Source organism: Staurois parvus, unplaced genomic scaffold, assembly GCF_062004578.1.
Source record: "Staurois parvus isolate SC_StPar_1 unplaced genomic scaffold, SC_StPar_1.0 ptg000657l, whole genome shotgun sequence".
NCBI lineage: Eukaryota > Metazoa > Chordata > Amphibia > Anura > Ranidae > Staurois > Staurois parvus.
In genome coordinates this window covers 4036412-4059534 of record NW_028318453.1, presented here as the reverse complement: position 1 = coordinate 4059534, position 23123 = coordinate 4036412, and the positions used below count along the sequence as shown (strand labels likewise).

Sequence of the window (23123 nt, the reverse complement as noted above, 5' to 3'; positions counted from 1 at the left end):
GTTATATTTATTTTTGAAGATTGTAAAAATAAAATTTCATACTGTTTTTATAAAAAATCTCTTTTGAATTGTTGAAGTTTATCATACAAGTAAATTGTGCCTTTAAAGTCCCACCAAAAAAAAGAGGACTTTTCCCCCCCTTGTATTCGTTAGGGATGTTGGCACTTTGTGTATTATATCCCTTCCTCTCTCTATAGTAGTTCATTGAGAACTACAAAACCGACAGCCACAAAAGGTACTTGTAGGTTTCTTAATCACAGAACTCTGTGAATGAATAACACGGTTACATATGGGTGTAACATGAATATGGGCATAACGTGTTACAAAAAGGTGGACTTATACTTTAAAAAGGATTGTAAAGGCAATGGCTCCTGTTGCTGTCTCTGTGCCTGTGAGAAAAGGAGAACCAATGTTGCTGCAGTCAGGAACAGCACTGGATCAATACAGGGCAGGTAAGATACAGCTAAGTATTTAGGGAAATTGGTCCAGTTCACATGGACCAGTCGAATTTCAGTGTGTTGTCATCCCTACTCAACAGAAATTAAGTATTTGAATGACCTAAGTCAAAAAGGGACTTGCTGAAAACCTCTCTCAATCAGCGATTGCAGCTACTAATCAGTGCACACTGACATTGGCAGTTCCTACTGTCAGAATACAATGTTCCAGTAGGGGGGGTTCCAATATACGCCTCAGTTGTTTGGAACTTGTCTGTGTTTTTACGTTCAGCCCACGACACTTAAATCCCAAAAGACTACGAGCAGGCAAGCTCTTTATTACAGTTGACATACAATGTCATTTCTGCAATAAAATAAACCCACCTGCAAGCGCTGCTGAGTTTATATTCTGGCACAAACATGTGTGTGTACCAGGAAGACTGAACTCCTGTGCATACTGTCATCACATGCCAGCCAATGAAGACAACCCGGCATTTTGAAAGAATCTGGGTAGAAGGAGGGAAGTCAGACTGTTATAGGAAATTCAAGTACAGGGACTTTTGTACCACTTTCGGTTTTAAATTAAGGAAAGGTTAGAACAGACTTATTCTTGGCATGCCCGTTGATCAGGTTTCTTCTATCTGTACTGGGCTCTGGGAAAAGACAAATGGAAATCTTTGAAAAAAGAGAAACATAGCAATAATATTTTGAAATACTCTTACACTCTACTCCCCAAAACTAGAAACATTTTTATAGCAGTATCCCTATTAAAGATTATCCATTCCTGATTACCATCACTTCCTGTCCCAATAATACTGGCCATCTCCGTAGGATGGTCACAGAAAAAACTTTAAAAACCTGAGTACGGGAAAGGATTAGAAAACCTATTTAAAACATAAAAAATGACTGGAGTTGCCTTCTAAGAATATGCAAATTGTTTACTGATTTGTAATGTTACCTTTGCAGACGTTTCAAACCATGCAACAAAACCATTTTCTTTACAGAAATGATCAAGCTGGGAAGAGCTTGGCATACTGTTCTCCTTCTTTTGATCACACTTGTTGGCGAGAAGAATGGCAGGTATGGGTCCACCGCTTGGAAGATAAACTTTGCTATCCAGGTCAGATTTCCACTTCGTTATGGCTTCAAAAGTTGATACTCTGGTAACATCAAACACTATAAAGGCACCCACAGCCTCTTTGTAGTATACTCTGGTCATATTTCCAAACCGCTCTTGACCTAAAAAGGATAAAAAAAAATTAAAATAAACATTTGATAACAAAAAACCCCACAAAATCCATGCAACTGCAAATAGTTTGTGCATACAGAATGTCTCATTTTATTACATTTTTTTTAAGAACATGTTTTTTTATAATCTCCTGCACAACAGTTAAAATTAAAGTGACTCTAAATGAAAAAAATGTATTTTCTTTAAAACAAACATAATATATTATAATGCAGACAAAGCAATACTGCTTTGGACTGGATAATGAAAGAACCACTGTACTGTGTTTAGGTCATCTCTAATCTCTCTACTCCAGTGTAATTTATTAGTCAATTACAGACTGAAGCAGTAAAGTCTCACTGGCTGACAGTACCGACTCTTCCTTTCTGTATAAATGTTATTACCAAAACAAGATGAGGTACACATTTAAAAAAACAAAACAAAAAAAACATTAAAAAGGGCACAGGGAAATAACTCTGAGACACTGGGTCAAGCTGCTGCCTTCAAGAGACTGGGCACTGGAAAACACAGCTGTTTGCTCATTAGAACACATAAAATGCATCAGCTGATTAGTAATAATCCGGTCACTCCGATTCCAAATGAGTATGCAATCAGTCTGGTGAAACAAAGAGCCGTTTCTTCATACCAACAAAAGGTAGGTCTTTGCTACAGTTTGGTAAAATCCCTGCAATGTACATTGATCATCAGAAGGGCTTTGTTTTGTTTTTTTCCTCAACAAAAGTGGAGTTACTCCTTAGGCTTTTAGACTCATAGGCTTAAATGATGAGCTGATAAATCCACCTAGAAATGATGGAAAAAGATGCAGACTTAGGGGACCCTTAGGAGTGACAAAAGTAGAGTCAGTTTGCCTAAAGGAACTTGTAGTCAAGAAAAACACAGACCAGATATGCCACATCTAGATATTGGAGAAAAAAATTCAGCAGCAGGACAGAGACAGGAGAACAATGTCCTAGTTAAATCTTTGTTTTCCGTCACTGTTTTCCGTGTTTTCTGACACTTTAAATAGTTTGTTTGGGCAAAGCTGGCCAAAAGATACCCCAATAAGTGGGTGTACATGCATTGTTAGGACAACTTGTTCACAGGTTTTGAGGATTTGTGAGTTGACATGTGGTGCAACAGAATCCCATGCTTGACATTGGCGGCCTGAGAAAAAAACAGAAGAAACATTTTCTTAGCATCCAAATTAGAGGGTTTCCAAAATTGATTCTTAGCTTAATTTTCATTATCCAAAGTGTTGTTTTCCATCAGAGGGCATATGCAATAATTGTTTTTTGCACTGATGCTCCACAGACCAACATATCAGTCAGAGTCCTCTGGATGTGCACAGATAGGAGACCCACTCTGGAAATCAGGAGTATAATATCCACCTACCCATCAACACAGTAATGTAAGGCTACAGGCATGAGCTGCAAGTGTTGGAGTATTGAAGGATCCTCTAGGATAGATCCAAAATCCTCGAGATATGTCCTCGGACCAGGTGCCCAGGATCGAGCTGATGGACATGGCCACAATGGCAGGTTGTAAGGCAGGGCCATCTCAGGAGGATAGGGCCTTGAAAGGGTTTCTACCCTTTTACCCATAGGATCCTAAAACACCAGGATGTCCACCAAAGATCTTGTTAGGACAGGAAATGGCTAGATCAGCTACAGGGCCCACTTTTTAAAGGAATACCTCTTCAACTGCGAAAAATGTTTGGGAGGGGGTAAACACAGAACAGGTTGCAGAAGTGAAGATATTGGGAACAGGATGAGTTGTCTTAAGAGTACCCAGGTCCATAAGGGAAAACTGATGCAGGCTATTCCAGTTACATAGTCTGGCTGAAAAAAGACAAAAGTCCATCCAGTTCAACTATTAAAAAAAAAGTTACCGTATTTGCCGGCGTATAAGACGACTGGGCGTATAAGACAACCCCCCTACTTTTCCTGCTAAAATTTAGTGTTTGAGCTATACTCGCCGTATAAGACTACCCCTCTTCCAATGCACACCAGTGGCAGGAATAGTGCCCCATCATTGGTATCAGTGGCAGGAATAGTGCCCCATCATTGGTATCAGTGGCGGGAATGGTGCCCCATCATTGGTATCAGTGGCGGGAATGGTGCCCCATCATTAGTATCAGTGGGGGGAATGGTGCCCCATCATTAGTATCAGTGGGGGGAATGGTGCCCCATCATTAGTATCAGTGGGGGGAATGGTGCCCCATCATTAGTATCAGTGGGGGGAATGGTGCCCCATCATTAGTATCAGTGGGGGGAATGGTGCCCCATCATTGGTGTCAGTGGGAGGAATGGTGCCCCATCATTGGTGTCAGTGGGAGGAATGGTGTCCCAACATTGGTGTTGGGGGGGGGGGGGGAATAGTGCCCCATCGTTGGTGTCAGTGGGGGGGAGGAATAGTGCCCCATCGTTGGTGTCAGTGGGGGGGAGGAATAGTGCCCCATCGTTGGTGTCAGTGGGGGGGAGGAATAGTGCCCCATCGTTGGTGTCAGTGGGGGGGAGGAATAGTGCCCCATCGTTGGTGTCAGTGGGGGGGAGGAATAGTGCCCCATCGTTGGTGTCAGTGGGGGGGAGGAATAGTGCCCCATCGTTGGTGTCAGTGGGGGGGAGGAATAGTGCCCCATCGTTGGTGTCAGTGGGGGGGAGGAATAGTGCCCCATCGTTGGTGTCAGTGGGGGGGAGGAATAGTGCCCCATCGTTGGTGTCAGTGGGGGGGAGGAATAGTGCCCCATCGTTGGTGTCAGTGGGGGGGAGGAATAGTGCCCCATCGTTGGTGTCAGTGGGGAGGAGGAATAGTGCCCCATCGTTGGTGTCAGTGGGGGGGAGGAATAGTGCCCCATCGTTGGTGTCAGTGGGGGGGAGGAATAGTGCCCCATCGTTGGTGTCAGTGGGGGGGAGGAATAGTGCCCCATCGTTGGTGTCAGTGGGGGGGAGGAATAGTGCCCCATCGTTGGTGTCAGTGGGGGGGAGGAATAGTGCCCCATCGTTGGTGTCAGTGGGGGGGAGGAATAGTGCCCCATCGTTGGTGTCAGTGGGGGGGAGGAATAGTGCCCCATCGTTGGTGTCAGTGGGGGGGAGGAATAGTGCCCCATCGTTGGTGTCAGTGGGGGGGAGGAATAGTGCCCCATCGTTGGTGTCAGTGGGGGGGAGGAATAGTGCCCCATCGTTGGTGTCAGTGGGGGGGAGGAATAGTGCCCCATCGTTGGTGTCAGTGGGGGGGAGGAATAGTGCCCCATCGTTGGTGTCAGTGGGGGGGAGGAATAGTGCCCCATCGTTGGTGTCAGTGGGGGGGAGGAATAGTGCCCCATCGTTGGTGTCAGTGGGGGGGAGGAATAGTGCCCCATCGTTGGTGTCAGTGGGGGGGAGGAATAGTGCCCCATCGTTGGTGTCAGTGGGGGGAGGAATAGTGCCCCATCGTTGGTGTCAGTGGGGGGGAGGAATAGTGCCCCATCGTTGGTGTCAGTGGGGGGGAGGAATAGTGCCCCATCGTTGGTGTCAGTGGGGGGGAGGAATAGTGCCCCATCGTTGGTGTCAGTGGGGGGGAGGAATAGTGCCCCATCGTTGGTGTCAGTGGGGGGGAGGAATAGTGCCCCATCGTTGGTGTCAGTGGGGGGGAGGAATAGTGCCCCATCGTTGGTGTCAGTGGGGGGGAGGAATAGTGCCCCATCGTTGGTGTCAGTGGGGGGGAGGAATAGTGCCCCATCCTTGGTATCAGTGGGAGGAATAGTGCTCCATCATTGGTATCAGTGACACCAATGATGGGGCACTATTCCTCCCACTGACACTTGCTGACCCTGTTCTCGTATGGTGCTGCTGCAGCCAGCATATGTGGTTGCAGCAGCACCTCTACACTGACCACTTACCTGCTGGTCCTGCACTCGATTCTCGCGGGGCCGCTCGGCTCCACCCCCTCGCCGGTGATTGGCCGCCTGTGTGCCTTTCCCGAGCTACAGTTCTGGCGGCCAATCACTGGTGAGGAGGCGGAGCCGAGCAGCCGCACGAACATCCAGTGGCCGAACTGAAGGCGCAGCCGCGCTTCCTGGACTGGATCGTCGTGGGACCGGAACCAGGTAAGAAACAGCCGCTGCCCACCCCTGTACTTAGTGTCCCTTCCATTGGGGGAAGGGGGGGGGCGGTGGCGGCAACGCGCCGCCCCCCTAAAAAGTGTCAGTATGCCGTATACCGGCGTATAAGACGACCCCCGACTTTTGAGAAGATTTTTAAGGGGTAAAAAGTCGTCTTATACGCCGGCAAATACGGTATAATCCTACAGTTGATCCAGAGGAAGGCAAAGCATGATCCAATTTGCCCCTGCAGGGGGAAAAAAAAAAATCCTTCCTGATCCCCCGAGAGCCAATCGGATATTCCCTGGATCAACTTTGCCTATAAATGTGAGTATCCAGCTATAGTCTGGGTATCCAAGAAAGAATCCAGGCCTTTTTTTAAAGCAATCCACTGAGCTGTCCAGAACCAACTCTTGCGGGACATCCACATTTTCACAGCTCTCACTGTGAAGAACCTGTGTTTGGAGATTAAATTTCTTTTCCTCCAGACGTAAAGGGTGCCCCCTTGTCCTCTGTGATAGCCTCAAGGTGAATAGCTCTACACAGAGTTCACTATATAAACCACTGATGTACAGTTGTGACCAAAATTATTCAACCCCCAATGCTGTAAAGGGGTTTAGGGACTATAGTGTACATTTGGAATTGTATTCAGAATCAAATCCTACAAGGACGTTGTAACTACCCAAATGCAACTAAAATGACATCAATTGTTTATGTAATACAGTAGTAAATGGTTCTTATGTGGTTTCTTCATTGCCACAATTATTCAACCCCTTAAAGACTACCACTCTGAAGAACAGAGGTTCATACAGGTGCTTTCCATCAGGTATTGAAAACACCTGTGGATGTCACCGAGCAGCAATCAAGCATAATAAGCACCAATTAGGCAGCTTTAAAATGACTGTGATACTCAGCTCCTTCTAGACATTTACTGGTGTGGTTACAAACATGGTGAAGGCAAGAGAATGGTCCAGGAAGACAAGAGAAGAGGTGATTTCTCTTCACAGGAAGGGCAATGGCTATAAGAAGATTGCAAAGATGTTAAACATACCAAGAGACACCTTAGGAAGCATCATTCGCAAATTCAAGGCAAAGGGCACTGTTGAAACGCTACCTGGTCGTGGCAGAAAGAAGATGCTGACTTCGACTGCTGTGCGCTACCTGAAGCGTAGAGTGGAGAGAAGTCCCCGTGTGACTGCTGAGGAACTGAGAAAAGATTTGTCAGATGTGGGTACAGAAGTTTCAGCCCAGACAATAAGACGCACACTGCGTAATGAAGGCCTCCGTGCCAGAACTCCCAGGCGTACCCCCTTGCTGTCTCCAAAGAATAAGAAGAGTCGACTGCAGTATGCCAAAAGCCATGTGGACAAACCACAAAAGTTGTGGGATAGTGTTCTGTGGACTGATGAAACAAAATTAGAACTGTTTGGGCCCATGGATCAACGCTATGTTTGGAGGAGGAAGAACAAGGCCTATGATGAAAAGAACACCTTGCCTACTGTGAAGCATGGTGGAGGGTCAATCATGCTTTGGGGCTGTTTTGCTTCTGCAGGTACAGGGAAGCTTCAGCGTGTGCAAGGTACCATGAATTCTCTTCAGTACCAGGAGATATTGGATGGAAACGTGATGCAGTCCGTCACACACCTGAGGCTTGGGAGACGTTGGACCTTTCAACAGGACAATGATCCCAAGCATACCTCCAAGTCCACTAGAGCATGGTTGCAGAGGAAAGGCTGGAACATTTTGGAGTGGCCATCGCAGTCACCAGACTTAAATCCGATTGAGAACCTCTGGTGGGACTTAAAGAAAGCAGTTGCAGTGCGCAAGCCTAAGAATGTGACTGAACTGGAGGCCTTTGCCCATGAAGAATGGGCGAAGATACCCGTAGATCGCTGCAAGACACTTGTGTCAAGCTATGCTTCACGTTTAAAAGCTGTTATAACTGTAAAAGGATGCTGTACTAAGTACTAAGATTGAATGTCACTTGGGGGTTGAATAAAACTGATAATGCTGTGAGCACAGAAAAGACATTTGTGGTTATTTCATTATAACTGTTATGTTATATTTGTCTGACCTACAAGTGCCTCTTTAATGTAAATGTAAGCAAGATGACTGAATGATCAAAAGCAATGTCAAACTGGCCAAAACACTCAATTTCAGTGGGGGTTGAATAATTTTGGTCACAACTGTATTTATACATGTTGATCATATCCCCCCCCCCCCCTTAATCTCCTCTTCTCAAGAGTATAAATTCAGTTCCTCTAATCTTTCCTCATAGCTGAGCTCCTCCATGCCACTTATCAGTTTGGGGAACTGAAGAAAGTACAGAGAAGGGCAACCAATGTTCTTTTTGTGAATTGGTGCCCAAAACTGAACTGCATATTCCAGATGAGGTCTTACTAATGATTTGTACAGGGGTAAAATTATCTCTCTCGCTCTCTCTGGAGTCTATACCTCCTAATACAAGAGGATTTTGCTTGCTTTAGAAACCACAGCTTGGCATTGCATTGAACATCCTTGAGATTACGGCAGTGGTGCTGCTGTATAGTGTATGTTACACTTTTTCTTGCAGAATGCTTTTCTCAATAAACTAAAAGCAGCAGGTGACCTAGCCTGGAAGGAATAGCACTTTGTAACCATTTCTCATGGTTCAGGGATTTTGAGGACTCTACATCACTGTCTCTGCTTTGAAACTCCTGACACGAATCACACTACATGTCATTCTGCTATTTAAACAGGTGATAGTTCACAATTCAAGCCCATTTCTTTGTTCCTTTTGCTTTGAACACAAGGTTGGTGTAAAACAGTAGGATTGACAAGTGTGCTACATCTATGAATGTAAAATAGCACAGACCTGTGAATTAAAAACTAAAATAATAGTGACACTGACATTTTAATGTTTATCTTTTGTGATAAGAATCATCCAAACTTCTTCACTAAAACTTTCACGTAGCTACAGAGCTTGCTTGTTCCATCCCACACACAGTTTTGACACTACCTGTAAGGGTTACGCATAAAACAACATATATAAAAGCAGGAAAGGACCAAAAGCATGGGAAAAAAAGCCCATACATGTACACATTGCACAATATCACACACCTCAAGAGGCAAATAGGTTAGTTTAAATTACTTCCCACTGTAAAAACATTGCCCATCTATACTATGGTTTTATATTTAAGTGAATTACATTTTTCTCTTTTTTTTTTTTAATGTAGGATTTCTTGATCATTTGCACCAACAGTATTGGGGAATATGGCATAAATACTATCTTTTCAGTTCAATGGCATTTTGTTTTGAAGCTTTTTTAATGTGCAATTATTTTAGTGCAATAGTCCAAGAAAGGCTGCACACTGATGACATCTGTAATTTTTTTTTTCTACCACACTGGCTTACTGGCACTCCAACCTGTGGCCATACCCCTCTAGGGTAAGTCTGGTGGAGAAAGCAACAGTAGAGTGATGTCAGCAGTGTACGGCCTTTCTTGGATAATTATGGTTGATGCATAGCAGGGAGAGGCTCTTGAGGCCAGGCACCTTGCCCACTGCACTTTGGAAAAATATGCTGGGGCTTTGAGCGGAGCAGTTCTTTACAATCTTCAACAATGCAATTATTTTATGCTAGTTAACTGCACATAGTGCTGTTCTTTTTCTAACACTTTCTATACAGTGCATCCAGAAAGTATTCTCAGCACTAAACATTTGCCATATTCTGTTATGATACAGCCTTATTCCAAAATGGATTAAATTCATTTTTTTCCCCTCAACATTCTACAAACAATACCCCATAATGACAACGTGAACGAAGTTCGTTTTGAAATCTTTGCATTAAAAAAAAACAGAAAAAAAAAACAAAAAACATGTACATACAGTGGATATAAAAATACTGTGAATACTTTCTGGATGCACTGTAGTATGGAGTCAATGTTTCCTTTTACTACAAATAAGCAGAAAACCACTGCAGCAAAAAATTGCAAAAAACATTTTCTAAATGAACACATTAAACAAATATTTTAGAAATGTGTGCAATTCTAGTCAATACTCAGAAGTTAAGCAGCAAGTTTTAATCCATTTAGAGCATGGCTTGGAAGGACTGATTATGAAAGGTTAAGATGGGTCATTTGCTATGAAAATCTTTTAAACAGAACAAGAGTAATTATCTTCCTGAAAAACCAAATTAAATGCACTAAAAATGTGAAAATAAATTGTTTATATTCATACTATGGAACACGGCTTTTGACAGTTAAGTACAGAATTATAGGGAGAAGTCTCTAAAAAATGGTTACCTAAAACTGAATAAGTCACCAGTAGTACACAAAAGCTTAAAATCATGCTCTCTCATCTTTTAAATTTGAACTTAAGTTAAAACCATTAGCAATATAACCCCCTTTATAAGTGTATCATTTCAATTGCTGCTCTCATTTATTTATGACAATTATAGTCCTTAGCTCCTTACAAAAACAATGAATAATTCCCATTAGCACATGCCCCAAAGACGATTATGGGACATTTCCCTACAAAAAAAAACAAAAACACACACACACTTCATTAGGTACGCCTTGTTAGTGCTAAGAAAATATCCCCCACACCATTACACCACCACCACCAGCCTGAACCGTTGATACAAGGATGGATCTATGCTTTCATGTTTACGCCACATTCTGACCATACCATCTGAATATCACAGCTGAAGCAGTCTGCCTCTGACATCAGCACGCCATTTTCGTCCACACAACTATCGCTCACTGGATATTTTCTGTTTTGGACCATTCTCTGTAAACCCTAGAGATGGTTGTATGTGAAAATCCCAGTAGATCAGCAGTTTTTTTTTTCCATATTCAGACCAGCCTGTCTTGCACCAACAACCATGTAATGTTCAAAGTAACTTAAATTCCCTTTCCTCCCTATTCTGATACTCGGTTTGAACTTCAGCAAGTTGTCTTCACCATGTTTGCACATGGCTAAATGCACTGAATTGCTGCCATGTGATTGGCTGATTAACAATTTGTGGCAGTCAATTGAACAGGTGTACCTAATAGAGTGGCCTGTGACACTGACACACACACACACACACACACACACACACACACACACACACCCCCACACACACACACACACACACACACACACACACACACACACACACACACACACACACACACACACACACACACACACACACACCAAAAGTATTGGAACTCCTGCCTTTACTAGCACATGAACTTCAATGGCATCCCAGTCTTAGTCCTTAGGGTTCAATGTGGAGTTGGACCACCCTTTGCAGCAATAACCGCTTCAACTCTTCTGGGAAGGCTGTTCACAAGGTTTAGGAGTGTGTCTATGGGAATGTTTGACCATTCTTCCAGAAGTGCATTTGTGAGGTCAGGCACGGATGTCAGACGAGAAGGCCTGGCTCGCAGTCTCCGCTCAAATTCATCCCAAAGGTGTTCTATTGTGTTGAGGTCCGGCCAAGCCCAACCAATGAAAAACAACCCTACACCATAATCCCCCCCTCCACCAAAATCTTTACACAATGCAGTCAGACAAGTGCCGTTCTCCTGGCAAGCGTCAAACCCAGACACGTCCATCTGATTGCAAGATAGAGAAGCGCAATTCATCACTCCAAAGAACACATCTCAACTGCTCTAGAGTCCAGCGGTGGCATGCTTTGCACCACTGTATCTGACCCTTTGCATTGCACTTGGTGATGTAAGGCTTGGATGCAGCTGCTCAGCCATGGAAACCCATTCCATGAAGCTCTCTTTGTTGTGCTAATCTGAAGGCTACATGAAGTTTGGAGGTCTTTAGCTATTGACTCTGCAGACAGTTGGCAATATCTGTGCATGGTGTGCTTCAGCATGCGCAGACCCCCGCTCTGTCATTTTACGTGGCCTACCACTTCGTGGCCAAGTTGCTGTTGTTCCCACTTGCTTCCACTTTGTTATAATACCACTAACAGTTGATTGTGGAATGTTTAATAGCAAGGAAATTTCAAAGATAGACTTCTTGCAAAGGTTTTTTAAAAAACAAATATGAAATAAAAATTATATAACTTTTTAATATGTTTGGTATTCATGCTCATGCACCCTGAAAGTCCCGTCTTCTCTATTGAATTATTGCAAAGGTGGCAACATATCATGGTACCACGCTTGAATTCACTGAGCTCCTGAGAGTGACCCATTCTTTCACAAATGTTTGTAGAAGCCATCTGCATGCCTAGGTGCTTGATTTTATACACCTGTGGCCATGGAGAAGATTGGAACACCTGAATCCATTGATTTGGAGGGGTGTCCCAATACCTTTGGCAATATAGTGTGTGTATGTATATGTATATATATATATATATATATTATATGCAGTGAGTAGTACAAGCGCCTAAGTATGTAGGTGACAAGCTGCTGTGCACAAAGAAGGTACCAATGACCCTAAGAAATAGCAATGTATATATAAAGTGCAGCGCTCAATATTAAAACCAGTGAAATAAAAATAAATCCTTAATAAATCAATTTATATACATATATATATATATATATATACATATATATATATATACATATATATATATATATACACACACACACACACACACACACACACACACACACACACGAGTCCAAAATCAAAGGAAAGTCCAGCAAATCAATATAAGGATATAAGTGCTCAGGTGACTTAGATGTCCGGTATCTGTGTGGTAGTGATAAAACAATGCGCACTCACCGGACGCGCATAATAAATGCGCTTTTGTATATAAATCATCCAGATGTCATCAGATAGTGGGTGATCCTCCCTCTGTTTGGTATATGTGTGCACTAGTGCCGTTTTGTGGGCTGCGGCATGGCAGAGCATTCATTTGTGGTTCCCAGTGCAGGTGGAGTGCCATTAAGATTAATGGCACCCACCGCAGGTCACACACTCTTTGTGCAGATGGTTGCAGCTGCGGGACGAAGTGTAGGACCTGCAGCGGCTTCCACCCACACTAGTGTGAGCTGAGCCTAACTATTCCCCAATGTATCTAGGAGGAAACAAAAACACAAAAAGAAAAGGTTTGTGTAGAAGATATTGTAATAATAATAAAATATGAACACATCTTCCAGATGGTAGAAAAGAAGACAGTCATAAAAATTATATTAGAAGGTTAAACAGGCCACTCACTGTCGTAAAAATGAAATGAAAATAACAGGATAAACTGTTCTACTTGCTTGACTCAATGGGATAAATGCACCAATTTTCATCATTTTATTCCCACTTTAACCCATTTTATAGGGCAAAAATACAATAACACATTTAAAAAGGTGTAAAAAAAAAAAAAAAAAAAAAAGCAGAAGCAAAAATGTTGGAGATTGTCGTTTCCTGTCAGGATCTGCTAAACCAAGTCTAGATGCAACTGTTTGCAGGTCATTTAAACTATGAAAGTTCTAATCTTTCAAATTAATTTTATTAATACCTTAAATGATAATGCATAATTCCAACCAGTTACAGCACGTGAAATTACAGAGACAGCTTAAAGGTGGGGCACTCTCACTCCTAACACAGTGTACAGGTTTCATGGGGTGTGACAGGGCTTATGCAACACATGAAAATAAGCCTGTTTTACTAAAGTGTTTATCCACTGTAAATTCATGAGGTAATACAGTATTCTCACCATAATGTTTATGATCACATGAACGGTTTGAAAAGGTCTGTGTTCATGCAAGGGATAGAGACAAAATACATCAGATACACATATTCACTACTAACTGTTCATGAAGCAAATGCAATGAAGCAGAAGGGAAGCAGAACAGCCTTAACCACAGTAGCAGGCCAAAACGAGAAAGCTTCTTTCCATCTTACAATAAAATACTAGAGAAAAGGACTTAATGGTGGGTACAAAAGTCTAATTTACTCCAGCTTTCTCAGTACGTGGGAATATTCAAAGGCCATCCCAAAATGAGAGGTGGGCAATGACATACAACAGAATAAAGAGGGCAAATCCTTGCAACCCAAAAGAAGTCAAAGTGAGTGATGACCCTGCCACCTGCAGGATTTTACAGATAAAGCCAGTATCCATCACATCCACCCCTATAATTTTGTAGGTGTAGATGGAGGCAGTGGCTTTGTAAAGCTGTGAAAATGAAGCCTAGTGTTGAAGAGCCACTGCCCTTGTAAAATTTGTAGTGACTGGAAACAGGTTCACAATATTTTAGGACATAAGCCCAAGTGATAATCTAGCACAGTGGTCTCTAAACTGCGACCTGGGGGCTGCATGAAGTGGGAATGCCTTCCAGCTTAATCCTTCAAAGAAATCAAGGAAGAGGTTTTAAAGGGATATGATGCATACATCAGGGAGCACAGTACCTATAAAGCTATTAAATCGTGTGCCACCCCTGCTGCTAGATCTCTGAATCTGGTTAGGGGCCAATCTACCCTGCATTGAGACATAAAGCCATCAGGTCCATGTTCAGTGTTCTCCAGCATTGGAAAGACTGAAGCTATCACAGTAAGAATGCCCTGGACTGAGGTCAGAGGATAATCTCCTTGTCCTACATCTATAGAGGCTCTACCTCTGCAGGGTCCTGGTATACAACTAAGCAAACAGAGCTGCCATGAAGGAGGAGATCACGAGGACCAAAACCTGCCTACAACTGTGTAGAGTTGAACAACAGTGTCAGTGTGTTCAAATTTGTTGCAACTAGAGTCAGAGATTCCAGGTTTTTGTATGGAAAAGTCAGTGTTACTGGTACTCAGACCTTGGTAAATACTTGTAATTGTGGTCAGCCCAAAAGGAAAGGGTCACAAACTACCAATAGTGTATGCCAATTGCAAACAGCAGAAACAACTGGTGGGCAGGAAAAATGGGGACATGAAGGTAGGCATCTTGAATGTCTCTGCAAGTCAGAAAGTCTCCTTGGTGAAAACGGCCTCCAGCAATAGAAATGATTCCAAAACACATTGCAGAATGTGTTAGTATTCAAAACCCATTACTGGCGTTTGCCTTTAAAGTAGTTGGCATGGCCTACTAATATAAGGGGGACCACTGAATAACTATAACAATTTTATTGCTAAAATGTATAAAAGCATATGCTTGTGCCAAAAATGGTAGTTTTGTAAGCAGAATAAAAAGATCTCATAAATAGGATTATTTTAAACTGTATAGCCAAATCTACAGAACTCAAATTCATTCTGACTTTCATAGTCAGACCTTGAAAGTGGAATTCCTGCCCAACACTAAAGCCTAGTAGACACGATCAGAAATTCGGACAAAAAATACTACTTTCGAAGCAATCATACGATAATCTGATCATTCATACACAGCTTTTGTCTGAAATTATTCAAAGGGACAAATATGAAATTTTTTTTTGTGTGATACCAGATCGAATGATTTGAGTTTTATCAGTACAGTATTCATCCAAAAAAAGAACAAGACCACGCATGCTCAGAAACAAAAAGAGTACATTACAATACGACACGTTACATCACTTCCAAAGTTGTATTCTGTCATATGAGAATTTTCATAACTCTGGTAACCTGTTTTTGATAGGAGACTAACATGCAGGTTTAAAGGAGACATTCTTTTGGCTGTACTTCTCCTGTGGATCAGAGGAGTGCACTTCATTCTGTACTCATGTGACCCATTCTCAGCTGACAGCAGGCTGAAGTCCACTGTCAGCTGACTTCACTTAGCCTGTCTGGCTTGTTAAAGATTATGACTCTAAAGTCGGAATGCACCCCAGATTCTGAAGCAGCACTTTGCTCAGCCTCTCAGTGAGCTGCTGAGAGCCCGAGCCAGCTACTCCCTTCCCCTGCACAGCCAAGCACTCCAGTGAGCTCTGGGGGAGCAGAGCAGACTGTCAGTCACTGCTCCCTGCTGAGACAGATGCTGCATCCCCCTAGGCAAGTATAAAAGCCCTACTTCTCTTAGCTATTCTTATAAAGTCCCTTCTCCCTCTTGCTACCTATCCTGCCTACTCGTTTTCAAAGATGTGTATATTTACCAGTCATGGTCACGTGATCCTGCAGCTCCATCTCCCATGTGTTGATGAGCAGCAGCTGCAGGGGAGAGGAGGGAGTACTGACAACAGCTGGGCCATGGGATCCTATGGGTGATGTCACAGACCCAGAAATTTGCAGACATTGTCAAGCACTACCTGACACAGGAGAACCAGCGTTGCAAGATCACATGTCTCAACTGCAGCTGACAGAAAAAAAAAAAGTACACAGATCTTTTTTACATACGGTAGGGCAGGATAGGTAGTAGGAGGGGGGCAGAAAGATTTTTTTAAACAGGTAATGTTAGGCAGGAATTTCACTTTAACTAAAGAAAGAACACCTGAAATCTAATAATTGTTAGGCAAAACCATTTTGTCTTTATTACCTCATGTGCACTATGCCAGTGGAACATATATTTAGTTTGGAATAGAACTTTGGACGAATGCTGGATCACTAAAATATCAGCAGTTTCTTTTTATTACTCACTGTAGATACTGATTATATGCATTTTATTAGTGCTAAAAGTACTCCCTTAAGCTCATTAAAACCATTTCCTGTACTATGCAGTGCAATATAAAACCAGTGAAATCTCTCTCAGTTTCTCTTCTAACACCATGATTTGAGACCGCGCATATGACACAAATCTACCCCTCACTCAAGAAATACAGTCATGGCCGAAATTGTTGGCACCCTTGATATTTTTCCTGAAAATCAAGTATTTCACACAAAAAAGGTATTGCATTAACACATGTTTTGCTATACACATGTTTATTCCCTTTGTATGTATTGGAACAAATATAAAACAGAGGCAGAAAAGCAAATATGACATAATGTCACACAAAACCCCAAAAATGGGCTGGACAAAAGTATTGGCACCCTTAACTTAATATTTGGTTGCACACCCTTTGGAAAACATAACTGAAATCAGTCGCTTCCTATAACCATCAATAAGCTTCTGACACCTCTCACCCGGAATTTTGGACCACTCTTCCTTTGCAAACAGCTCCAGGTCTCTCTTATTGGAAGGACACCTTTTCCCAACAGCAATTTAAGATCTCTCCACAGGTGTTCAATGGGATTTAGATCTGGGCTCATTGCTGGCCACTTCAGAACTCTCCAGCGCTTCTTTGCCATCCATTTCTGAGTGCTTTTTGACGTATGTTTGGGGTCATTGTCCTGCTGGAAGACCCAGGATCTTGGACGCAAACCCAGCTTTCTGACACTGGGCCCTACAGTGCGACCCAAAATCCTTTGGTAATCCTCAGATTTCATGATGCCTTGCACACAGTCAAGGCACCCAGTGCCAGAGGCAGCAAAACAACCCCAAAACATCATTGAACCTCCACCATATTTTACCGTAGGTACTGTGTTTTGTTCTTTGTAGGCCTCATTCCGTTTTCGGTAAACAGTAGAATGATGTGCTTTACCGAAAAGCTCTATCTTGGTCTCATCTGTCCACAAGACGTTTTCCCAGAAGGCTTTTGGCTTACTCAAGTACATTTTGGCAAACTGTAGTCTTGCTTTTTTATGTCTCTGTGTCAGCAGTGGGGTCCTCCTGGGTCTCCTGCCATAGCGTTTCATTTCATTTAAATGTCGACGGATAGTTCGCGCTGACACTGATGCTCCCTGAGCCTGCAGGACAGCTTGAATGTCTTTGGAACATGTTTGGGGCTGCTTATCCACCATCCGGACTATTCTGCGTTGCAATCTTTCATCAATTTTCCTCATCCGTCCACGACCAGGGAGATTAGCTACAGTGCCATGGGTTGCAAACTTCTTGATAATGTTGCGCACTGTGGACAAAGGCAAATCTAGTTCTCTGGAGATGGACTTGTAACCTTGAGATTGTTGATATTTTGCCACAATTTTGGTTCTCAGGTCCTCAGACAGTTCTCGTCTCCTCTTTCTGTTGTCCATGCTTAGTGTAGCACAGACAGACACACAATGCAAAGGTTAAGTGAACGTCTCTCCTTTTTATCTGCTTTCAGGTGTGATTTCTATATTGCCCACACCTGTTACTTGCCCCAGGTGAGTTTACAGGAGCATCACATGCTTGTAACATTCTTATTTATCCGCAGTTGTGAAAGGGTGCCAATACTTTTGTCCAGCCCATTTTTGGAGGTTTGTGTGACATTATGTCGAATTTGCTTTCTTTCCTCCCTTTTTTTGTTTTGTCCCAATACACACAAAGGGAATAAACATGTGTATAGCAAAACATGTGTTAATGCAATACGTTTCGTGAGAAATACATGATTTCCTGGAGAAATATCAAGGGTGCCAACAATTTCGGCCATGACTGTATATACGGTAATTATGCAGTTATTGATTTAACCAGTTAGGTAGCAGTTGTAATTACTATATCAAAAAGACTCATTTTTGTGATCCCTCCTCATTCACATGAACAATAGCTAATAACAGTTTAATTAATCACTGATCTTCTAAAGACTAAAATGTACAATAGACGCTATTTATGGTGTCTATAGCCAAGATTCTGCAAGGACAATGAAGTCTTGACTTATCTATTGTGGATCTTGTATTTAAGGGCACAATTTAAGATTAAAGTAAAAAAATAAATAAATAAATGTGCAAATACTTTTTAAGGCCAATTCAGACCTATCCATTTGGGTATATTAATACCATCATTCGCTGTGATGCATTGCTTCAGGAAAACTGGTGCAGGTCTGTTGTCCATTTAGATGTGGTGACAGCACATGCTAATGAAGGAGCTGCCTTAACAAAACGCATGGTAATAAACATAACATGCTTTAATGCACCTCAGTGGACTGCATAATTCTGAATGGGACCTAAAATACATGACTTTTTTCCCCACATTTTGGATTGATTAGGCAATAGATAAACTAGGGATGCACCGAAATTCCGGTTGCCGAAACATTTCACCCGAAAACACCCCTTTCAGCTGTCAGCCAAAATGAAAAAAAAAAAGAAAGCAACTATACAGATGCCGAAAAACCCCGCCCCTCAAAGCCGCCTGTCTGCCGCTCGGTAGTTCAGTCTTACCTGAGAAACCATCGATCCCAGCATTGGGCATAGAGAAGGAAAGATGGCCACGACACATCTCTATGTTCTCGGAGGACCAGAGTTATATCACTTCCAGTTCTGGCCATTTTTTTTTTTTTTTTTTAAGCACTAGATCAATGCTTTTTTTTGATCCAATGCTTTACATTGCAGGAGAGATGTGGGGTCTTATTGACCCCATATATCTCCATAAAGAGGACCCGTCATTAATTATTTCTATCACAAGGAATGCATGCATTTCTTGTGATCAGAATAAAAGTGATTACAATCTTTTTAAAAAGAAAACGTGCAAAAATAAAAAACATTAAATACATTTTTTTTTAAAAAAAAGTTTACATTGCCCCCGTTCCCCCATGCTCGCACATAGTGGTGAACGTATACACAGGCCATGCCCACATATGTAAATGGTGTTCAAACCACACACGAGAGGTATCGCCACGAATGTCGGAGCAAGAGCAATACTTTTCGCACTAGACCTCCTCTGTAACTTTACACTGCTAACCTATAGAACATTTTATAAAAGCATCAACCATGGAGATTTTTAAGCACCGCAGTTTCACGCCATTCCACGACTGTGCGCAATTTTAAAGCGTGACATGTTGGGTATCTATTTACTCACCGTAACATCCTCTTACATATTTTACAAAACAATTGGGGTATATTTTTTTTAATCAAAGTGTATTTTTTTTCCAAAAAATATATATTCATTTTTAAAAACTGCTCATTTCGGTTTTCGGCAAGTGCATTTTGAATTTTAATTTCGGTGCACCACTAGGATAAACCACTTCCTGTCTTTTAATTGCATCTCTATCCAATAGGGGTGATTCTGCTTCCTCTTTTGTAGACCCAAAAGAAAGCAAGAGAAAATCTCTCTAAAAGGAGGAAAACCCACTCATACAGAACAAAGGCCTCCAATGGAAGATTTCTACTTCCGACTACAGTGACAACGAAGAATTGTGGCTGTTACTAATTTTCAGTCTCGGTAAAGAATATAAATCTCCTTAAGGAGAACAAACAAAACAATACAGATCTGACAAGGGCTCTAACCCCTCACCACCCAAAAAAAAAAGTGCTTTGGTTTTAGATACAATTACACTACAACACAATTAGAAATATTATCTAGCTTCTTGCCATTCGGCCATTCTACTTTTGGATGGCTGCTGGGGTTTTCAAAAGCCCTGCCACTTGAGCCGCTTGTGTGCACCATGTGATTGCTGTGTTCATCAGACCCGTCAGATCACACAGCAGGATACAGGGCTAATATCACTGATCTAAATCACAGTTGTTAAAGGCTACATTTTGCAGCCAGTGCGGATTATCTGTGAAAGGAAACAGTGTCTCCATGGTAATTGGCAACTGTTTTTTTCCACAGCATATCATCACCAGCCCTGATCGCCCTGACAGCAGTACAGTGTCACCATACCAATGCAGCTAGCCAGTGTCCCTAACGGCCCCCACAACAGTACAGTGTTGCCAGACAGAGTGCAAGTCAGACACAGTGTCCCTGATCACAGCCTCAACAGTCACATTGTTGCCAGACCAGTGCGTCCTGTGCTCCTGATCTCCACCACACCAAACCAGTGCAGCCAGCAACAGTGTCCCTGATCACTGGACATTCCAGTACATCAGTGTCCCTGATTGCCCCTACAAAAGGTACATAGTCACAAGACAACAGGGTCCCTAATCACCACTGCCAGTAGTGTCACCAGATCAGAGCAGCCAGCAACAGTGTCCCTGATGTCTGCTACAACAGTCATAGCATCGTCAGAACAGTGCAGCCAGCCAGTGTTCCTGATTGCCACCCCAACAGTCCACTGTCAGAAGACATGTGTAACCCAGAAATAGTGTTCCTTATCGCTGCCACTGCAGTCCCAGAGTCACCACACAAATGTAAGGCTGCAACAGTGTTCCTTATTGCTACCACACCAGAGCCAGTGCAGTGAGATACATTGTTCTTGATCACTAGCCACACCAGTCCCTGTGTCAACAGACCACCACAGCCAGCAACAGTGTTAGTTATCACTAGCCACAAAAGTGCTAGTGTCACCAGAGTTCCATACAGCCAGCAGCAGTTTTCCTGATTATCTCCACACCAGTGCAGTGTTGCTTCTCTCAATCACCTGTACTGACCAGTCTCAGTTTGACCATGTTTCTGGTTGCTGCCTGGATTGATCCTTTGCCTGTTTGTTAATGATGTCTCTGCCTGCCGCCTGAACTGACCCATCTGCATGTCCCACTGAATATGTTTCTGCAAGACATACGTAAATGTATAAATTGCAGCGCTTGAAAAATTAATAAGTCGTATTTTTATTTTCTAGCTTTGTACTCATTGCTGTATTACTGCTCTTTATACAGGTGTGTGCACTGTTCCATGTGTTCAGATCCATAAAAAAAAGTAGTGTTCTTTACTCCCATGTGCAAGGGGCCCCAAAGAACCTTGTATTTTAATGAAAGGTCTGCTATAATTATTATGGGGGAGGGAACATTATAAGAAAGAAAACAAACAAAGAGTCTTATGCCATTCCAAATATTATTATCATTCTGATTTTATGAACGTTTGCTGTGGGGTGTTGTTTGTATTTATATTAAATTCATATATTTTACATATTTATCTTTTGCACTTTATTGGCATCATAATTTATGTTGAAAACAAAAATGTCAATTTAAATTCAATATTGATAGTACACCATTTGTATGTGGTTATTTTTTTCATTTAGAACCACTGTTCTTGTTTTCATACAACTCAAATGAACGCATTCATTTCCTTCAGTTTTTTTTTTTATAGGCCATCAGTGCTACTTAATTTTTGCTTTTTTAGTGCTGGCTGAATCTTTACTTTGTGTCTACCACTGTGTAGAAGTCTATGGAAGATCAGCTTACGATCCCACTTCTTGGATGCAAATCCTACCACCAGACATGTAGAGTCACACAGGGCCCATTTACACCACTCAGATCCCTTGCGAGTGAGTGTGTGTGTGTGTGTGTGTGTGTGTGTGTGTGTTTTAATTTAAACTTTTGACTTTTTTCCAGTATAAAAAGAACACCACATTTGCAAAAATATTTCATATATACATATTTCCATTTACCCCAATATTACCCCACCCATTTTCCCCATCCAACTCCTCTTTCCTAAACTAAATCTCTCATATTTATCTATCTCGGATGCTTCTCTCGGATTCTAAGTTTAGGCTCTCCAGATCTCTAAGCTTCCCCCTCAGTTCCGACATATATATAATTCCATATATCTTTCAGAGGTTTTAAATTTCAACCAACTACACCACGGTTTCCTGAATTTTTCCATTTTATCTTCCTCCATGTGACATAGCTCCTCCATCTTATAGATATTTTCAACTCTATTTATCCATTCATTAATTCTTGGTGTTTAGGAACCTGCCAGCACTTGGGAATCAAACCCTTAGCCGCACTAAATTAAGTAATAAAAGTACCCTATTTTTATATAATTTCACTGGGGGCTCAAAGTTATAGAATAAACACCTCCACAGATCTTTCTGTAAAGTTATCCCACATATTTCCTGAATGTATTGAATTATTTCCCTCCAGTAATCCTGTATTTTCGGGCAACCCCACCATATATGTGCCATTGAACCCATTTTTCCATATCCTCTCCAACACAGAGGTGAAGTAGCTACTTGTTGCCTGTGAGATACCTTTGGTGTAATATACCATCTAGTTAAACATTTATAATTCACCTCAACTGTGCTCATATTTGTCAGCTCATGTGTTAATTTGAAAACCTTATTCCATTGCTGTGCATTCAATTCTGTTGCAAGCTCCTTTTCCCATTTTTCCAAGAACCCAGGAGGATCAGTTCCTTCCATAGCATTAAGGATCTTATAAATCCTAGAAGTGACACGTTTTGGGGTTATTTTTTCATTTAACAATTTTTCAAATGGATGCAAGTCCTCCGACATCCTCACTGGCTGTGGGAGACTTGAAAAAAAATGGTTTCGTTGATAGTACCGCCACTCATCAAATGTGATGAATAAATCTTTTTTCTTGTTAAGATAGCATTTTAATTTAAAAGAGCAGCCTTCATGTTTGCAGCATTTTGGGCAATGCAGCACATTGGCCTTATATATACAGTATACATGTACTTGTAATAAATAATAATGAAATGTTTACATATCTAGCACATCTCACTTGAGCACTATAGAGTGTTTGGTTCAAAGATTAAGGGAATCCCTAGCTGCTTTGGTTACAGACAGAATGAAAGGCCAGAAGCTGCCATTTACTGGCAATTTAAACTGCATTTTTAATTTCCTTCGTACAAGTCAGTATTGCTATAGTAGGCTGTATACATCACAATGATACACCACTTCACATCTGCTTCAGAGCATCTCCTAGGCATGTTATTTTCAGGAATTTTG

General features: G+C 42.0%; 1 protein-coding gene across 1 annotated transcript in view; it reads right to left on the bottom strand.

Annotated features, from left to right (window-relative positions):
* RAB32 (RAB32, member RAS oncogene family) overlaps window positions 1-23123 on the bottom strand; it is a 55760-nt gene that overhangs the window by 7668 nt on the left and 24969 nt on the right. The window contains exon 2 of the mRNA XM_089694276.1: window positions 1393-1673. Within this exon, the coding sequence (XP_089550402.1) occupies window positions 1393-1673 (281 nt within the window). The remainder of the gene's footprint in view (window positions 1-1392; window positions 1674-23123) is intronic.